This window comes from Papio anubis, chromosome 5 (assembly GCF_008728515.1).
Source record: "Papio anubis isolate 15944 chromosome 5, Panubis1.0, whole genome shotgun sequence".
Classification (NCBI taxonomy): Eukaryota; Metazoa; Chordata; class Mammalia; order Primates; family Cercopithecidae; genus Papio; species Papio anubis.
The window spans coordinates 34,951,169-34,970,865 of record NC_044980.1 but is presented as its reverse complement, the minus strand read 5'-3'; the positions used below and the strand labels follow the sequence as shown (position 1 = coordinate 34,970,865).

Below are 19,697 nucleotides of genomic sequence, written 5' to 3'. Positions count from 1 at the left end.
TCAATTCATTGACATCAATAAGATATTGTGGTGCTTCTGGGTGCAAAGGAAGGCCTTGTTTCTCTCTGATGTGGACTCAGTGGTGACCTTATTTAAAAGGCAAATAAATCTTCTTCCCTTTCTGATATGGTTTGGCTGTGTCCCCACCCAAATCTCATCTATAATTGTAGTTCCCATAATCTCCATGTGTTGCGGGAGGGACCCAGTGGGAGGTAATCAAATTATGGGGACGATTACCCGGTGATAACCGCCCCTGTAATTTGATGCTGTTCTGGTGATAAGTGAGTTCTCACAAGATCTTATGGTTTTATAAGGGGCTTTCCCAACCCCTTCACTCTGCACTTCTTGATGCCGCCATGTGCAGAAGGACATGTTTGCTTCCCCTTCCGCCATGCTTGTAAGTTTCCTGAGGCCTCCTCAACCAGGCTGAACTGTGAGTCAATTAAACTTCTTTCCTTTATGAATTACCCAGTCTTGGGTATGTCTTTATTAGCAGCATGAGAACAGACTATATTTTCTTTCAGGTTTACAAAAAGCACAGTTTACCTAAAAGAGCAATACAAAAGGGTGCTGTCATTTCTTAATTCAACAAATATTTACTGAGCTCCTACTATGGTGCCAGGTATCATTTTAGGTGTTGGGAAGGAGTAGTAAATCAGACTCAAAACACTATCTTCGTGGGACTTCATTCCAGTAATGGGGAATAGATAATCACACATCAAAAAATAATTACATTATATGATATAGTAAAATTGATCTGTGCTGTGCAGAAAAATTAAACAGGGCAAGGAAGAGAACAGAGAGCTCAGGGCAGATGTTATTAAGTTTGAACACGGTGGTCAGAGAAGGCCGTACTGAGATGATGATCACTAAGCAAAGCCTTCAACAAAGTGAGGGAATGAGCCCTGTGAGTATCTGGGATGTGTTCTGGATGCAAGGAACAGCATGTGTGTTTTGAGGCATAGCCAGGAGGCCAGTGTAGAGCAGTAGAGTGAGCAAGGTGGGTGGGTAGAAATCAGAGAGCAGCCAGGTCATGCAGGCTTCCTATGTCATGATAAAGGCCTTTGGCTTTGACACTGAATTAGATGAAGTGCCACTAGAAGATTCTGAGCACAGGAGTGACAGGCTCTCACGTAAGTTCAAAAAGGATCACTCTGGCTGCTGTGTTTAGAACAGGAGAAAGGTGGATGCAGGAAAAGCAGTTTTCTTTCATAGAAGCAATCTCTAAATATTCAACAAGTATGAAACTCTTACATATGAATACACAGAATAATCCCACAAGGTCAGGATAATATAACAATTGCCAAGAAGGAAATAAACGCACAATGAAGAAATCCTAAAAAATGGTCAGATGAGTTCAATGACTGCCTTCCTAGGCTTTCCACCTCTGATGGATCTTCTACAACAATTGTGGTGATATTCTCTCCTCCCTCTAGCATTTAAAGGTGCCAGTCTTTACTGAGCATGTCCTTTGTACCAGGCCCTGTGTAAGGGGTTTGAGGACACGAGGGAGAAAAGCACCGAGGAGTGTGACAAACACCTGCTGCCCTGGGCAGTCTTTCTAAACCATCATGTCTTTCTCTCAGTTAGAATTCTTCAGTGGTACACTCCAGGTATTTAGGCTAAAGTCCACAATGCTTAGTACAAAGTTAAAGGCTTTCAGCCAGGTCCCAACTAGTTTTTCTAGGTTCGTTATCTAGAAACGTGTTCCAGCCATTTGGAGCTACCTGTAATTCTTACAATGAGTCATTCTGTGTCATATCTCAATGCCTCTGCACATGCTTGCTTGCCTCCAACTACTATTCATTTAAAATCAAATGGAAGCCCCAGTTCCTACAGAAAGCCTCCCAGGACATCAACAAGGACAGGCCACTTATGTACCATAATTTCATTATTTACTTACTCATCTCTCTAGACCCCCAGAAGCTCTTGAGAACAAACCCCCCCCCTTTTTTTTTAAACAATTTTTGTATTCTCAGGAACTAGCATCAAGCTGATACATTCATCCACTCCCATCTTTATAAAATCTGTACTATACACTGAGGTCTATTCTAGGTTTTAAGGATACAATGACAAATAAGGCACAATCCTGACCCTTATTCTGCTCAGAGGTTGAGAGATACAGAGAAACAAACAGGAAACTTCAGTAAACTATCCTGATGATATACAGTAGGATTCGGGCTGCTGTGCAGCTTATGGGAACGGCACAGGGGTTAAGGAAGTCTTTCTGGAGGAAGTGGCCTCTCTTCAAGAATGAGTAGGAGATACACAGTTGTTCAATGAATGCCTGTTCCCCTCACCCCTCGTCCTTCAGGGGACAAAATTAAAGGACTGACTGAGGCCCTGAAAGCTAGGGGTAGAAAGCTGAAGGCAGATCACCCCTGCTGATCCAGGGAGGCAGCTGGAGGTTGTGAGGAGGCTCCTCCACATGGCAGCTGTTTCATCACGGCCACAAAGTTCCTCCAAAGTCAACAAGGGCAGGGGACAAAGGTTCTCACACCAGGCTCTTGCCCTGCTCCCCAAATTGAAAACAAAGTTGAATGACAGGCTTTTCTCAAGTTTTTCTCCTATTAATCCAACTCCCTCAGACCTCTGCTGCCTCTTACATATCTAGATCAGAATCTAGTAATTGACTGGGCATAACTACATTTGGCTAAGTGTAGTCATAAACTCACATATTAACTATGTACTATATAAATGGAGATCTGTTCTAGGTTTTGGGATGCAACGATAAGTAAGGTACAATCCTGACCCTTATTCTACTCTGAGTTCGAGAGATACAAACAATTCAACAGGAAATTTCAATCAACTATCCTGATGGGCTACAGCAGGATTCAGGGTGCTGTGCAGCACATGGGAATGCCGCAGGGATTAGGGAAGCCTTCCTGGAGGAAATGGCCTCTATGGAAGTGAACTTAACTATACTTCAATTTTGAATCTAATACGTTGAGATTTTACTATAATCTGTAAAAATCATACTGACACCATGTGCTTGGCCCCCTCAACACATCTGAGGACTACTGGACTGAGAAAGCAGCAGTTTTGATTGGAATCCTGGCTGTGGTACCCCAAGTCTGTGAACTTGGGCAAGTTACTTAATCTTTCTGGCCTCAGTTTCTTTACCTGCAGGAAAGGAAATTGACAGATTTATCTCGCAAAATTGTTCAGTGAAGAGCAAGTGAGGTACAAGAAAAGATTAAATAATGCAGCAGGGATTAAAATTTTCTTTTCTATATTCCTCTCCTTTCCCAATTAAGTCTGCATGTTTTCTTCATGCAATGACCTTTTCAATGCTGCTCTGAATTTTCACCCATGGGCAGACATTGGACAAGGTCTGCATGGTATGACTTACCAAAACCCCACATCTGCCCTCTATTTAAGTTTGGGTTCCCCAGAAGCAGATTCTGAAGCTCTGACTTCAAGTAGTTTATTTGGGAAGTGATGCCAGGAAGCACTAGAAAGAGTGGAGAAGACAGAGGTGGAAGGGAAGGAAGCCAACCTGGAGTACGCTAATAAGCAGATTACCCCTATGGCCAACTGGGGTTCAAATCTTCTGGGGACTCCAGTAAACCATCTAGAAACTATCCCAGAGCTGTCTCATCCAAGGGCACGAGTGCTGGGGGATTAATCCATCAATTGCTGTTGGTCACTATTTGGGGACTCCCCAGTATTCCTGCCCAGAGAAAGCCCTCAGGCAATGGAAGCTCATCTACATGTAAGCAAGAGCTTTGGCATCTAAGGGAATGGTGGGCTTCAAGGAGCTATAGATACAGCACCAACAGAAATTATGGCTGGAGAAAGGAAATTAGAAAATCTTGCTATGAAGTACAGGGCAGGAGAAATAAATTAACAAACTTGGTGCTTTCTATTAGGAAGACATAAGAAATCAGGATCAATTAAAAAACCAATAGCAGCTAGGTAATTAAAGTGCTAAAGGAAAATCTGGCATAGTGATCAATGCAGAGGTCAGTAGACCTAACCCGTGAAGAACTGCATGTGAGACTCCAAAGTTTGGAGGACTTTGTGTTGCAACTTCCATCTTCACCTTCCCAACTCCTCCAGATTTCAGCTTAAATGGCACCTGCTCAAAGCAGCATTCCCATCTCGGATACCACCACAGGCTCCATGCCCAGATTTGCACATCCACTACCTAACACAATCCCTGGCACATAACAGGACGCTACAAATATTTGCTAAATGTATTTATTAGCCCTCTTCATACAAATGATGAATGTGCTATTCATCTAATTCTCTATCAGTGTGATGGGTTAACCTTTATTAACCAATTAACGACTATGTGCACAGCACTGTTGGCATATGGAGGGGATGAAGCTAAAGACAAAACCCAGAGCAGAAGGGAATGTCCTCTATCAGTATAGCTGTAGTCTCTGGGAGATGGGGGCTGGGGCTTCAAGAGAACATGCAACTATGACAAAAGACACAAGGTCACACAATCAGTAAGTGGCAGAAGGGGAATTCAAACTCAGGTCTGACTTCAAATCATGCCCTTTCCATCCTAGTGGGTTCTAACATTCTATGCTCTCCTCTGTTGTGAGTACAAATTTTGAAAAGGTGAGAATTAAACCCAACTTGATATGGAAAAAGAAATCGATCAGGGCTAGGGAGTGGAAGAGGAGAGAGAAAATAAAACAAAGATGGTATCAATGGGTTCACCACCAAATGGAAGGAGCAAGGGCCTAGAAAATGCACATACTCAGCTAGCAGCCAAGTACACAGTGCTCTGACTCAGCTGACCACAGAATGACACTAATCCTAGGGGCCCTGGGTGGGGGTGCCACAGCCTGATATGGGCTGCTGTACCAGCAGATGAGGCAGAAGTTTGTCTTTAATAGCTGCTCTAGTAACAGGCATCCAGGCTGTGATATGCTTAATCTAATTTTCCTCGCCATATTTAATTCTCAAAACATTAGCCATCTGTTTCCTGAATTCATGATGACACGGCTGCCTGGTCTGTTTGCGGAGAGCGGAAGGAAAAATCCAGAGGTCTTTTCTCCACTTGTCTCTGCTAAATCCAGCAAGGCTGCAGCTGCATACCAGCCCCACATTAAAAGATATAATTACTGAGCCCAAGGTCTCCAGTCTTCAATGACATGGACAGCAGTTAAATGTACTTCAGGGCCAGGAAAGGGCAAAAACTGGGCCAAACCAGCAAACCTGCTACAATCACCCTCACCTACCACTGTTTCCAATTATTTCTCAGGTGCAAACTCAGCCTCCCACTTCTGTAACCTTATCACCTCCCATGCTTCCTGAAATTCTCTGGGAAGAGGGCCTTGTTGGAGAGTTTTCTGTGCAATCCATCTTTGCAGTGTAGGTAACTCATCTTACTTGACATATTTATTTCTCAGAACATCTCTCCACTCCACTCAGATTCAAGCTGAAAATTCAAAGTAATCCTAATCATAATCAAACTTTTGACTTAAAAAAATTGATGATATTTAAGCATAATCAAATTATACTTGTAGAAATGTGCACTAAGGATCTGGTACTCATACTTGTTTTTGTGTGTGTGTGCATTTTCTTCAGGGAGTTGGGGGTGCTCACCTCATGATTGCTTTTGCTGGCCTGTTTTAAGTAGCAATACCCCATGCTTTCTTTCTGGGGAACTACAAACAGATTGTGCCATCCCAGATGAGTTCTCCTTCCTCTTCCCACAAACCATAAAGAATACATTTGCGACCATGCTAGCTTTGGGTGTTTTTGTTTTTTTGGCTAAGGTGGGCAAAACTGAAAAAACAAAACACAGCCAAACTTAACAAGGATTCCCCCATGTACCCTTTCAGTTCCACAACCTTTTATTTCTATGAAAGACTTGCTCAACCCTGAGGTGTAGGGTGTGTAATGAAGAAACAACAGGAGCTGGGATTTGGAAAAAATATGCAACAGTGTATAAGCACTATGAGGCAGGGTCTCTTGCCTGTTATGTTCAGTGTTGTAGTCCCAATCCCTAGAATGGTGCTCAAGAAATATTTGCTTAATGGATGAATGAAAGGAAGCTATGGAACAAAGAAAGATGACTGGTGAAGATCCCATAAAGGCTCTTCCAGTGCTGACTTTAGTAACTGTAGACTGAGACTCACATAGGTCATGAAATCAATTTAGTGAGCTTGACTAGCATATATGTACATATATTTGAAAGAATGAACTAGAACAGAATAGAAAATCTCTTAGTAAGGGGAAATATAGTTTTGTAAAACTGCTGTTTCAGATACATACCCAGGATTGCAATGTAAAATATGTTTCTTACTGGTTAAAAAAAAGTTGGAGAAAAATGCTTGCCTAAGGGTATTAAGACAGATTCCCAGGCTCAGGCCAGGACTTCCCGGATCAGAATCTCAGGAATTTTGCACTTTGAACAAGTTCCCGTGGGGATTCTGATATACACTAAATTTTAGTATCTCTAGTCTGACAACCACTTTAGGGTCTGGAATTTCAAGCATTTAAGAGTCATGGAAGAGCTGATCAACAAATTAGTTCAACTCCATTTTCATGGCTATCACCTGTTTAAAGGGTGGGCTGGGGGACAAGCATTTCATGACCATAAATAAAATGCAATTGTCCCCTTTCTGCCTGATACTGACCTCATTGCTGGGCCATTTCCTCCCCAACTCTTTCCATACACTCACTCCAAAGGCCAATCAGACCTGTTCTAGTACAGGTTGGCCACAGAGCTTTCATCTTCCAAGATAAACAGATGAAGAGGATTTAGTTGCCAGATGTAAGGCTGGACTGGGGCCTGCAGGGAGAAACTGCTTAGCAAAGAACAAAAACTCGCAGCCCAGAACCAGTCATCAGATATCTATGTACAGCAGGTGTGGCCTATTCTACCCTAATCCTGGCAAAGCTAGTAGCCACCTGTCCTGACAACTGCAGACAAAACTCCTTGGAATGACAATCCGGCTCCACTGGAGGCCCGGGCTTCCAAAGGCCCATTGGGAATCCTCTATAGCAGCTGTCCCTCATCCTGCATCACTGAGTTCACCCTTCCCCACTCCATACCAATTAAGCAACCTCTGTTGTGTGTAAGTCCACGTACATTGGTTTCCCTCTGGGCCTCTCCTTAGGTAATAAACATAAAAGTCACCATTCTTTCTTTCTCACTTCATCTCACTTCAGATATATACCTTTGAACTCAGCTTTAACAATCAAGACACTGATCATACCATTTTCAGATCCCTCTCTTTCCTCAGAACCTTCTTTTTTGCTGAGTGGAAGGAGGAAGATCTTCCACATCCACCTGAATGGGAATCACCGCAGGAGGCCTCTGCCTCTGGGACACTTTGGGTGATTTGTGCACAGGATCCCCCTGGCCCCCTGCAGCACTCACTGCCTAAGCTACTCATCTGCTGCTAATCTATGAGTCTCCATGTATTGCTGTGTGTGAACTGCTCTTATTTTTTATTGTATTTTCTCCTGAACTTGACTTGCAAATTCCTGGGAGATAGCAAAGACTCCGGAAACTTCTATCTTGTTCCCACAGTGCCTTGCTTAAAAAAAAAATCTTTTTCACTTGTGGAAGGGCATTTGGCAATCACACTCTATGTCAAAAGCTATCGGCACTGGACAAGTTAATAAAAATCTGTTCATCTTAGCAGGAAGTATCTTTCACCACATTTGGTTGGTCAAGCACCAAATTGTTAGGGCTACATTCCAGACACAAAAAATAGCAGTGAACAGTAAATTTTGAAGAAAAAAAAAATTTACACTAACAGGGTCAGACTAACAATATTAAAAACAAAAGATAAAAGTCCACTAGCCTCCAAAATTGGCGTCAGGAATTTTGTCTTATTTATTGTTATGTGTCAGTGGCATGCTAAGGGTTTTACGTCACTCTCATTTAATCTTCACGATGACCTATGAAGTGGGTATTATTACAGCACTCCATTTCACAGATAAAGGAACTAAGGCACAGAAAGCTCAAATAACTTTCCAAGGCTGATAAATGCAAGAATGAGGATTCAAACCCAGAACTGACTTCACTACGACCCTCTACTGCTTCTCTAATTAATCCAACTCCTGATATATATTCTCAAACCATAAATTGGGCAAAGTTCTCTTTCCTAAAGAAAAGGCTGTAAACAAATGTGTGTGTTGTTTTTTTTTTTTAATTAAAAAAGTGGGGCCGGGCGCGGTGGCTCAAGCCTGTAATCCCAGCACTTTGGGAGGCCGAGACGGGCGGATCACGAGGTCAGGAGATCGAGACCATCCTGGCTAACACGGTGAAACCCCGTCTCTACTAAAAAAAAAAAATACAAAAAACTAGCCGGGCGCGGTGGCGGGCGCCTGTAGTCCCAACTACTCGGGAGGCTGAGGCAGGAGAATGGCGTGAACCCGGGAGGCGGAGCTTGCAGTGAGCTGAGATCCGGCCACTGCACTCCAGCCTGGGCGGCAGAGCGAGACTCCGTCTCAAAAAAAAAAAAAAAAAAAGTGGAATGCATCACAAATCTGCATGTCATCCTGTGCAGGGGCCATGCTAATCTTCTCTGTATTCCAGTTTTAGTATATGTGTTGCCAAAGCAAGCAACCAACCAACCAACTAAACAACCAATCTATCAACCCTTCTGCAAAGGAAACCAGATGGGAGAATTTATGAATATACTTAATTACCTTGGGTCTGCAAGACTTTGTCTTTAAATCTTTTATCTGTTTCTTCTTCGCCATCATCCCCCACCTGATTTCAGTTTAGACTCTGATCACCTCTTCTACATATGATTTCAACAGCCTCCTAAATTCTGTTGACTTTAATGTCGGAATATATCTGGAATCTGACCACCCTCACCCCCAACAAGACTCCAAACTTTGGCCAGGTGTGGTGGTTCATTCCTGTAATCCCAGCACTTTGGGAGGCCAAGGCTGGAGGATCGCCTGAGTCCAGGAGTTTGAGACCCGCCTGGGCAAGATGGTGAGACCTCCCCCACCCAACTCTACAAAAAACAAAATAATTGCTGTGCGTGGTGGTGCATGCCTGTAGTCTCAGTTACTTAGGAGGCTGAGGCAGGAGAATCTCTCAAATCCAGGTGAAGACAGTGAGCCAAGAGAACGCCACTGCACTCCAGCCTGGGCGACAGAGCAAGACTCTGTCTTGAAAATATGAAATTTAACAAAGACCCTAAGTTTCTAACCCCCGCAGTTGAGTCTCAACACATCAGTGTGTCCTTTTTAGAAGGTTAAATCAGGTCCCATCACAACTGTGCTCAACATTACCTCCAGCCCGATCTCTCCCAACTCTCTCCTTTGCTCATTCTACTCTTAGAATATGGCTTCCCTGTTCCTGGAACAAATGTGTCACATTTATGCACCAGGGTCTTTGCATTGGCTATTCCTTCTGCCTGGAGCTCTTTTCTCCATGATATCTGCATGGCACACTCCCTTGCCTCCTTTATGTTTTTGCTTAAAGGTCACTGTCCAGTTGAGGCTTTCCCTCAATACCTGGTTTAAAAGTGTACTCTATCTTCCCACCCCAGGACCTGCATTCCCTCTTGGCTTGTTCCATTTTTGGTTTTAGCCATAGCACTTATCACCTTCTAACATACTATATAAAAATAGTTACTGTGTTTATTGTATTCTCTCACTAGAATGGATGCTCCCTGAGAGGAGAAATGTTTATGTTGTGCCCACTGCTGTATCTCCAGCACCTGGAACACTGCCTAGCACATGGTATGTGCTCAGCAAATATTTGCTGCATTACTGTTTTAAATAGCTTACTAGTAAGAAAAACTGATAACCCCAGGTCAATGCCTTATTTACCCTATGGCTTTTGCATACTCCAGGGTTCTGGTTCACTCTGGGAGGCACTCATTCACCTGCTTGAGAAACTAGGGGATGGGGAGCTATTAAGGAGGGAAGAAATAGTTTTTCAGTCAATCCATTCTAGTTCTAGGGGATAGATCTGGGGAGAAGAAGGTTGGAATTATGAATCCGCTCCAATAGTTCAGGCAAGAGACGATAAGAACTTGAGAAATAGTTACCAGAGAAGAGGGAAAGATGCAATGAATGAGTGGATGTTGGGGGCGGTGGGAATCGGACTGACTCTCAGGTTTTTGGGTTGGGTGATTAAACAGATAGTGTCAGCAGTAATGGAGACAGAACACACCAGAGAAGATAATATGGGAGTGGGAGTGGGCCTGGGGAGATAATTCTCCCCCACTTAGGTGAACGTTCACTTCAGCAGTCCACTGATAAATAACTTAAGTGATTAAGGCAAAAAGCTCAGTCAGGGGTACAAAGCAAAAGAATCCTACAAGAAGACCACTGCTTTATGTTTCTATTAATTGGTGGCACCGAGCTGGCCTTTAGGAAGACAGGTTCCCTTCTAAGGAAAAAGGCAGGAATGCCTTCTCATGGGTTAAAATTTTCAAGGTGATTATGCACCAGAACACACACACACACACACACACATATATACCTACCAAGATTCCTGCATACTTGACGACTTGCCCTATTGTGTTGAAAAAACAGCTTCAGAATTAGGCAATCTTAAAAGGAACCCATGGTAAAGATCCCTGAACAAAGGTTTCCCAACAACATAGCTAAATCCACCCTTTGCATAACTTACATTTTTACCCTCATATCCTTACCTGGAAAGTTCTCTCGATTTAGCTTAGGCCTGCGGACAATCACAAAGTCTTTTTCACTCCCTTTGCTCTTCAGCCGTTTCCGTGGGGGGCTCTCCGGGTGGCCCAGGTTGGAGAATAGTTCCTGGGGGATGTTCTCACTGTCGGGCTCCTCTTTCTCCAGGGCGGAGACCCCCATGCCTGACAGCAGTTCAGAAGTCTTGCTGGAATCCCATCCCCACGTGAAGCTGGTGGCAACGTTGCTACTCAGGTCTGGAATCTCCTGGAGGTGCTTCCTGCAGAAGTGCACAATACCCCCGGTTCCTTTCGAAAACACACCCATAAATAATTCCAAGGAAGGCATTAAAGAAGCTGCAGTTTATGTATTGTGGAAAACCTTCACAGCAGCTAACAGAATCGCATTTTTTTACGTGCCCGCGGAGAGTTACCAAGAAAATGAAGAAATGAAAAGAACAAATCGAGAAGGCTCTTTGACTTACGATCCTGCAGAAGGCCTCAAGAATTTCTCCCGGCGGAGGGAACAGACAAGGAGAGAGACAGGGCAATCATACACTGATTGAAAACGGTGGCAGAAAAGCCCAATTAAGGAAGCCAGATAAAAACGCACGCTGATCTCCGCACTAAGGCATTCATCCATTCACACTTTCCCCAAGAAGGGGCTAAGCAACCATTCACTTAACAGCATTACTAACAATATTAGCCAGTAGCGATATTCGCGGCCTAAAAGAATTATTAAGAGGGTCCATTCATGCTCTTCCCTTTTTGAATCCGTTTACCTGTGCATAGCGTCCGCAGGCTCGGGAGTTTAAAATACGTGCATTAATTGCAGAGCTGCTCGCCTCCCGGATTCCCGATTTGGCGCGCGGCGGCTCCGAGCGTGCTGCTCGGACCCCCAGGAGCCAGACCCGCTAAGTCTAGCAACGTTCCATCCCCACCGCGCGCGCAAGACTCTACAGCCCGCTTTGCTTCGCGGCCCCACTCTGAGGCCCCACGGCCTGCTGGGAATTGTAGTTTCCGTCCCGTTTCGTAGTCCGACGGGCTCGCCCTAACTTCCTTCCCTTGCAGCTTTACCCGCCTTCCAGATACCCACAACCCCCCGCGGGAGCGGGACTGGTCGGCCCATGGGGTAGGCGGGGAGGCGGAAGCGGGCGGCGCTACGGCTGACTGGGAAATGTCAGCCGCTGGACTGTGGACGGATTTTTCTTTCCCGGGAGCCTGCAGGCCTTCTGGTGATCACCAGCGCTGTCGTCTCTGAGCGTGGATCCCAGAACCTGAACAGCTGTGACGGCCGCCGTTTCCCGGTCCCATCCAGACGCTGTCTGGCGAGATCGGACAGTGAGCCTAAGGCGGAACGCGTGAGGCGCTTTTGAGTGTGGGGTCCGAGGCCAAGCGCAGGCGGAAAGAGAGGGGACCCGGCAGACCCCAAGTGGCCGCCGCCGCGGGGCCCACGTCCCTAGCTGCTGAGTGGGGACAGTAGCCCAGCCCGCCGGCCAGGTGAGAGGCTGCGAAATGCGGGCGTCGCACCTGTTCGTCCTTTTGCCAGGAAGCTTCTTCCTCCGTGGGGGAGAAGGCGGCCCTTAGAATTGGGTCTGTGGACAGGATCCTTCCTTTATCTGTAAAATATGCACAACAGCTAAACATGAGTCGGAACGAAAGACAGTGGTTTAATTTTAGGGGAGCCGGAGACCCCAGCGGGTCCTGTGTGGTGGGAAGGCTGCGCATGCCCTTGCAGCCTTGACAGGTCTCATAAATAGTAACAGAGGAATAAATGAAAGGACTATATTTTGCAACGGGCTTTACCCGTGCAACGCAGGGGGCCTCCAGCAAAGCCATTTGGTTGCTTGCTGTCGCTCAAGTGGCTACGTGTGTTTGCGTCGCCGCCTAAAAGCAAGCTGCTTTAAGCCTATCTCTGCTGAGAAGAGTTTGGGGGCGGTTGGAGTAGAGAGCGTGACATATTCCAGGTACAGTGACCATGCGAAATCCATTGGGCAAACTATACTACAACTGTGACCCCGGGAAAACAGTGGAAGAGGGAAGGGGGATGAATTCTAAGCCTCATAAAAATGAAGATTTATAAAGTTCATAACAGCTTCATCTCATATTAGAATATTCAGTGATGCTGTATGACACGCCCTCTGGTTTCCTTGAAAAAATGATTTACTCTATAGTGAAATTAAACTTCCCTTGCCCAGGTATGTGCTTGTTCTTTAGCTTGTTCCTTAGCTTGAAAAGTAACTGCCTCTTGAGGAAGGAATTAATGAACTTTTAGCTTGTTCTTGAAAGGTGAGATTGGTGTAAAGAAGGGATCTGTTCACAACTTGGTTTTGATTGGAACTAGGTGCAGAATACTAGGCTGAGCTGTTCATTAAACTAATGTTGTATGGAAAACATTTTAAAATTCAATATCCTAATGTTTTACAAAAAGTGACCTTTATGTTACTTTGGCTAAGGAGAAAGCATTTGCCTTCCTTTGAAGCTACATCCTTGCCCTTAAGATTGCAACTCGTAGGATAAAATATTTTTGACACAAAAAATTATAATTTCCTTCAGGAAAGGGAACAAAACAGAGAGAGCCTGTAAGCTAATGGAGGAGAAAGAATAAACAAAAATATTTAAGATGCCATAATGAGAATAAACAGTTTTGAGATGTAAAATAATTGGGAGAGCCCACTTCAGACATAGATCTCATAGATAGGAATCGATGAGATGATTCTAAATTTAAAGATGAGAAATAGCTTTGTTCAGTCTTGGTTTTACTAGGAGTTACCTGGGGAACTAGAATACTTGCAACAGCTGAATTAGTGAACACAAGATCCTCTCTAGGACTTCAGGGAGAGCCTATCAGTTTTGAAAATCAGTTTAATAGTTTGCCCCGGTAACAGAAATACTTCATCTTCCTAATATGGGAATAATTTTTTTTGCATTCCTTCTAATCATAACTATTGCCTTAACATAATAAATGCAAGTTTAAATTGGTACATTAGATTCTTTTTAACATAAGGAATTGTATCCATTGAAGACGAGTTTAGTAGGTACGTAGAGGTTGCTATCTGGTCATAAAGAACTGTATTGTGATTGCTACTGATGTATCTTGTTTTTTCTGATTGATGTTATTTTTATTTTTATTTTTTGAGATGAAGTTTCACTCTTGTTGCCCAGGCTGGAGTGCAATGGCGCAACCTCGGCTCACCGCAACCTCCGCCTCCCGGGTTCAAGTGATTCTCCTGTCTCAGCCTTCCTGAGTAGCTGGGATTACAGACATGTGCCACCACGCCCGACTCATTTTGTATTTTTAGTGGAGAGGGGGTTTCTCCATGTTGGTCAGGCTGGTTTTGAACTCCCACCTCAGCCTCCCAAAGTGCTGAGATTACAGACATGAGCCACTGTGCCCAGCCGTTTCTTACATCTCTTTAAAAGGAAGAAGGCCCACCCTTCTTTGTTTCTCCATCCTGCTGTCTAGATGATGATAGGATTCCTGAAGTTCCAGCATCTGTCCTGGAACATAAGGATTAAAGCCACCTGCTAAGGATGTGGACTAGAGAGAAGGGGCCTGGGCCTCTGATAATCTGATAACTTACCATAACCACCTATCTCAAGTCTTCTTTTACATGAGAAATAAATTCTGTATTGTGTAAGTCTCAGGTATATTGGACTTTTCTGTTACGTGTAGCCAAACTAATCGTGAATAATTTTTTCCAGAACTGATATTCTCTGTAGTGGTGGCAGCTACCTGTTTACATAGCTCTTATCACCCCCTATTTTTTTTTTTTTAATTGCCTGTTTCTTCCCACTAGACCTTTTAAGTTCAGGGACTTTGCTTGGATTTTTGTATCCCCAGCCCCTTGAACAGAGCTCACCAAATAGTAAGGGTTCAGTAAATATTTGCTAAATGAATGAATGATGCTTGGAACTAAGTAGATCTTTAATTCATTGCAATTTAATGCTCTAAGATAGGCAGATGGGGCAAGAACAAACGGATTCAAATTTACTCTGTTTTCCACTTTTCCCATGTAGAGTACAGTCATATATTACCCTTAAATCAAGTAATGGTAGTATAATCTGTACGGTAAAAAGTTTGTGTTAAATTCTGTATTAAACATGACTTAGCATTCTGTCTTGATATATCTAAAAGAAACGGGAGAATGTTCTAATTTGTTCCCTGTGAAGACTGAACAAAATAAATCATTAATTAACAATTTAAATTGCATTAAGAAACTGTGTCTAGATTAGAGAAGAGACATGTAATTATGATCCAGGCTCTGTAGTGAAGATGCCTCTCTTTGAGTCCCAGCTTTACCATTCACCAGCTCTGTTAACTTGGACAAGTTACTTAACCTCTCTGTGCTGTTTTTTCTGTTAAGCAAGGAAACGAACAGCCCTTTCTTACTAGGTTGTGAGGTCTAATTTGATAAAGCATGATAGGTACTAATGTTAATACAATGCTTAAAATTTCGTGAACACATGCTAAATGTTAGCTATTCATTATTTTAAATTATTTTATTATTAGGAAGGACTTTACAGATTATTCTCTATCAAAATGTCTTGCAATTTCTATATATGAAATCTTTAAGAATTCAGTAAAATTTTAGTTCTTTTTCTTATATGCTTACATGATTACTACCTCTTCATGCCTTGCAAAAGGTAAAGCAGTTGGTATGTATGCCACTGTCCTCAGGGGCTTGTCACATTTTGGAATTCAGATTACCTGGTTGGTTCACCAACTCAGCTCTTAGGTACCTTTAAAAAACATTATGACGGTTTTTTGTGTTTTTTTTTTCGAGTGGGAGTAATAGTCTCTTGCAGTAGTCTGTGTCCAAAACTGAACTCTCTCATACCTGAAATCTTTAAATATGTGAATAACGATTATGTTTTGAAGATTTAAATTTTGATCATTGGTAGAAATTTGTTGACTTAATCATTCACTTCTAATTCTGGTTCTTTTGATTTTTCATAATTAGGATTTTTGAGTTGTCTCCTAGTTTTTATTATTTTGCACATATCTGAGTAAAAATACAGATATGTGAAGTTAGATAAAATTTCCAGTTGGAACCTAATGATTCATCAGACTCAGATATTTAAGTTAACAGTATTTGAGTCTGATGAATCATTAGGTTCCAGACAGAAATTTTTCATTCAGTTTCAGAATCTTTGGTTTTGACAAAATTGTTTTCAGTGTTTTGTTTGTGTTCTGATCACTTGGTACCCATTCTCTCTCTCTCTCTCAAAACATTTGGAATTCTTCAAATTACATAATTAGCTTAACCTCTAAAGTTCCATCAAAGGATATTTGGCCTGAAAAACTTTTATCAGCCATAAAGTACTCAGGAAACAGTACTTCAAGTCATTAACATTAACATGCTAATTGTGAAACCATTATAAAGGCATTTGAAAGTAATATTTAATAATATTTTGATGATTGGGAAAAGATTGGATTGGATTTTAAATGTTTAAGACTTTCAGAACTAGTATTTTGAAGGGTACAATATGCCCACACATCGGGCACCAAAATCTGGTAGTTTTAATGAATTGGCATTTTGATTTCGAGTATAATTAAGTTTTGCTACTGTGGTGCTTAATCACGTGGAACTGAATTTTTATTTGCCTCCCCATTTTAGTATCATCATCATCATCATCATCATTATCATCCCCTTTCTTCTCCTCCTTCCCTAAACCTTGCAACTCATCACTTGAATGTTGGTACAAGGTTAAAGATATGGACTTTAAAACTATTATTTTCTCAGGTTAGGAAAACCCCAACTTTTATCTCCAATTTCATGGGATTACTGGTCCTAACCTGTGTCATAAAAAGGCAATATAGTTCAGCCTGAACAGAAATAGATGGTATGGTAAACAGAATAATAAACCCCTAATAATGTCTATGCTCTAATCTCTGGAACCAGTAAAAATGATGAAATTATTCAGACAGGCCCAGTGTAATCAGATGAGCCCTGAAAAACAGATTTCAAGCATGAGGAGAATTTGACAAGCCATTGCTGCTTCTAAAATATTCAGGACCACAGACACACACACACACACACGCAGAGAGAGAGATGTGTGTGAGGAGATAGATACGTTAATTTGACGATGATGATTATTTCACTGTGTATGTACAATATATCAAAACATCACTGTTGTGCATTTTAAATATATACAATTTTAAAAGATATGCAGAGCCACATGCAAAGACTGGGGAGAGGCCTCTAGAGCTAAGGTTAAATGCCAGCTGTCAGCTTGCAGGGGAACAAGGATCTCGGTCCTTTAACCATGAATAACTGAGTTTTGGCTTGGCTAGGTGGATCATGCCTGTAATCTCAGTGCTTTGGGAGGCCAAAGTAAGAGGATCACTTGAGGCCAGGCATTTGAGTCCAGCCCGGGCAACATAGCAAGACCCTGTCTCTACAAAAAAAAAAAAAAATTTTTTTTAATTAGCCAGGTATGGTGGTGTGCACCTGTAGTCCTAGTTATCTGGAAGCTGAGGTGGGAGGATCAATTGAGCCCAGGAGCTCAAGGTTATGTTGAGCCATGATTGTGCCACTGCCCTCCAGCCTGGACGACAGTGTGAGACCCTGCCAGTAGCCTGACTGAGATTGCAAACTTGCTGACACCTTGATTTTAAACTTGTGTGCCCCTAAGCAGAGAACTAAGTTGAACTATGCTGTGTTTGAACTTCTGACCTATAGAAGCTATAAGATATTAATAAATGGATGTTGTTTAAACTCACTAAGTTTGTAGTAATTTGTTACAGCAGTGGTAGGATACTAACCCGAAGGTATGTAACCAAATCATTTATTACTAGAATAAAGGACCCATAATTCTATTTATTCCTCTACAACCCTTTAAAGTGCTGACTATGAATCAGACTGAAAAATTGAGTGCCATAGTAAAAACATTAATAGCTAGTGTCAGGTTTAAAACTGATTCTGTTGTTTGCTTATTATGCCCATAATCTTACCACCTGAAGACTGTTGATGTTTTAATATATTTCATTGTTACCTCACTCTTTTTTATGTTTACATAAAAATATGTGCCAAATTTTCAATTGCTGTTAGGGTAATTTTCTGATGTTATTAAATAATCTTAACAAACGTAATTTCTTTTTTTTTTTTTCATTATACTTTAAGTTCTAGGGTATATGTGCACAACGTGCAGGTTTGTTACATATGTATACTTGTGCCATGTTGGTGTGCTGCACCCATCAACTCGTCATTTACATCAGGTATAACTACCAATGCCGTCCCTTCCCCCTCCCCCCTCCCCACAATAGGCCACCATGTGTGATGTTCCCCTTCCCGTGTCCAAGTGATCTCATTGTTCATTTCCCACCTATGAGTGAGAACAAGTGGTGTTTGGTTTTCTGTTCTTGCGATAGTTTGCTGAGAATGATGGTTTCCAGCTGCATCCATGTGCCTACAAAGGGCACAAACTCATCCTTTTTTATGGCTGCATAGTATTCCATGGTGTATATGGGCCACATTTTCTTAATCCAGTCTGTCACTGATGGACATTTGGGTTGATTCCAAGTCTTAGCTATTGTGAATAGTGCCACAGTAAGCATACATGAGCATGTGTCTTTATAGCAGCATGATTTATAATCCTTTGGGTATATACCCAGTAATGGGATGGCTGAATCATATGGTATTTGTAGCTCTAGATCCTTGAGGAATCGCCATACTGTTTTCCACAATGGTTGAACTAGTTTACAATCCTACCAACAGTGTAAAACTGTTCCTGTTTCTCCACATCCTCTGCAGCACCTGTTGTTTCCTGACTTTTTAGTGATTGCCATTCTAACTGGTGTGAGATGGTATCTCATTGTTGTTTTGATTTGCATTTCTCTGATGGCCAGTGATGACGAGCATTTTTTCATCTGTCTGTTGGCTGTGTGAATGTCTTCTTTTGAGAAATGTCTGTTTATATCCTTTGCCCACTTTTTGATGGGGTTGTTTGTTTTTTTCTTGTAAATTTGTTTGAGTTCTTTGTAGGTTCTGGATATTAGCCATTTGTCAGATGAGTAGATTGCAAAAATTTTCTCCCATTCTGTAGGTTGCCTGTTCACTCTGTTGGTAGTTTCTTTTGCTGTGCAGAAGCTCTTTAGTTTAATTAGATCCCATTTGTCAATTTTGGCTTTTGTTGCCGTTGCTTTTGGTGTTTTAGAGATGAAGTCCTTGCCCATGCCTATGTCCTGAATGGTATTACCTAAGTTTTCTTCTAGGGTTTTTATGATAATAGGTCTAACATTTAAGTCTCTAATCCATCTTGAATTAATTTTCGTATAAGGAGTAAGGAAATGATCCAGTTTCAGCTTTCTACTTATGGCTAGCCAATTTTCCCAGCACCATTTATTATATAGAGAATCATTTCCCCATTTCTTGTTTTTCTCAGGTTTGTCAAAGATCAGATGGCTGTAGATGTGTGGTATTATTTCTGAGGGCTCTGTTCTGTTCCACTGATCTATATCTCTGTTTTGGTACCAGTACCATGCTGTTTTGGTTACTGTAGCCTTGTAGTATAGTTTGAAGTCAGGTAACGTGATGCCTCCAGCTTTGTTCTTTTGTCTTAGGATTGTCTTGGCAATGCGGGCTCTTTTTTGGTTCCATATGAACTTTAAAGCAGGTTTTTCCAATTCTGTGAAGAAACTCATTGGTAGATTGATGGGGATGGCATTGAATCTATAAATTACCTTGGGCAGTATGGCCATTTTCACAATATTGATTCTTCCTATCCATGAGCATGGTATGTTCTTCCATTTGTTTGTGTCCTCTTTTATTTCACTGAGCAGTGGTTTGTAGTTCTCCTTGAAGAGGTCCTTTACATCCCTTGTAAATTGCATTTCTAGGTATTTTATTCTATTTGAAGCTAATGTGAATGGGAGTTCATTCATGATTTGGCTCTCTGTTTGTCTGTTATTGGTGTATAAGAATGCTTGTGATTTTTGCACATTAATTTTGTATCCTGAGACTTTGCTGAAGTTGCTTATCAGCTTAAGGAGATTTTGGGCTGAGACAATGGGGTTTTCTAAATATACAATCATGTCATCTGCAAACAGGGACAATTTGACTTCCTCTTTTCCTAACTGAATACCCTTGATTTCTTTCTCTTGCC

General features: G+C 42.1%; 2 protein-coding genes and 1 pseudogene across 5 annotated transcripts in view; 1 reads left to right on the top strand and 2 right to left on the bottom strand.

Annotated features, from left to right (window-relative positions):
- The window catches only part of SKP2 (S-phase kinase associated protein 2), a 35,472-nt gene extending 23,821 nt beyond the window's left edge, over nt 1–11,651 (bottom strand). For 3 of the 4 annotated variants that reach the window (XR_002522490.2, XR_647907.2, XM_003899582.4), the window contains exons 1-2: nt 11,372–11,651; nt 10,599–10,870 (exon numbers count right to left, since the gene is read on the bottom strand). Coding sequence is in view for 1 of the 4 variants with exons in the window: in XM_003899582.4 (XP_003899631.1) it covers nt 10,599–10,870; nt 11,372–11,379 (280 nt within the window). In the remaining 3 variants the exon portion in view is untranslated. Of the gene's footprint in view, nt 1–10,430; nt 10,460–10,598; nt 10,871–11,371 lie in introns of those variants that run through there. The other variant, XM_021939289.2, reaches the window with a different exon arrangement.
- LOC116275071 lies at nt 8,443–8,543 on the bottom strand (annotated as a pseudogene).
- Nucleotides 11,652–11,786: 135 nt separating the features above from the next.
- LMBRD2 (LMBR1 domain containing 2) overlaps nt 11,787–19,697 on the top strand; it is a 61,787-nt gene continuing 53,876 nt past the window's right edge. Inside the window, exon 1 of the mRNA XM_009208272.4 lies at nt 11,787–12,089. The gene's annotated coding sequence lies outside the window, so the exon portion shown is untranslated. The remainder of the gene's footprint in view (nt 12,090–19,697) is intronic.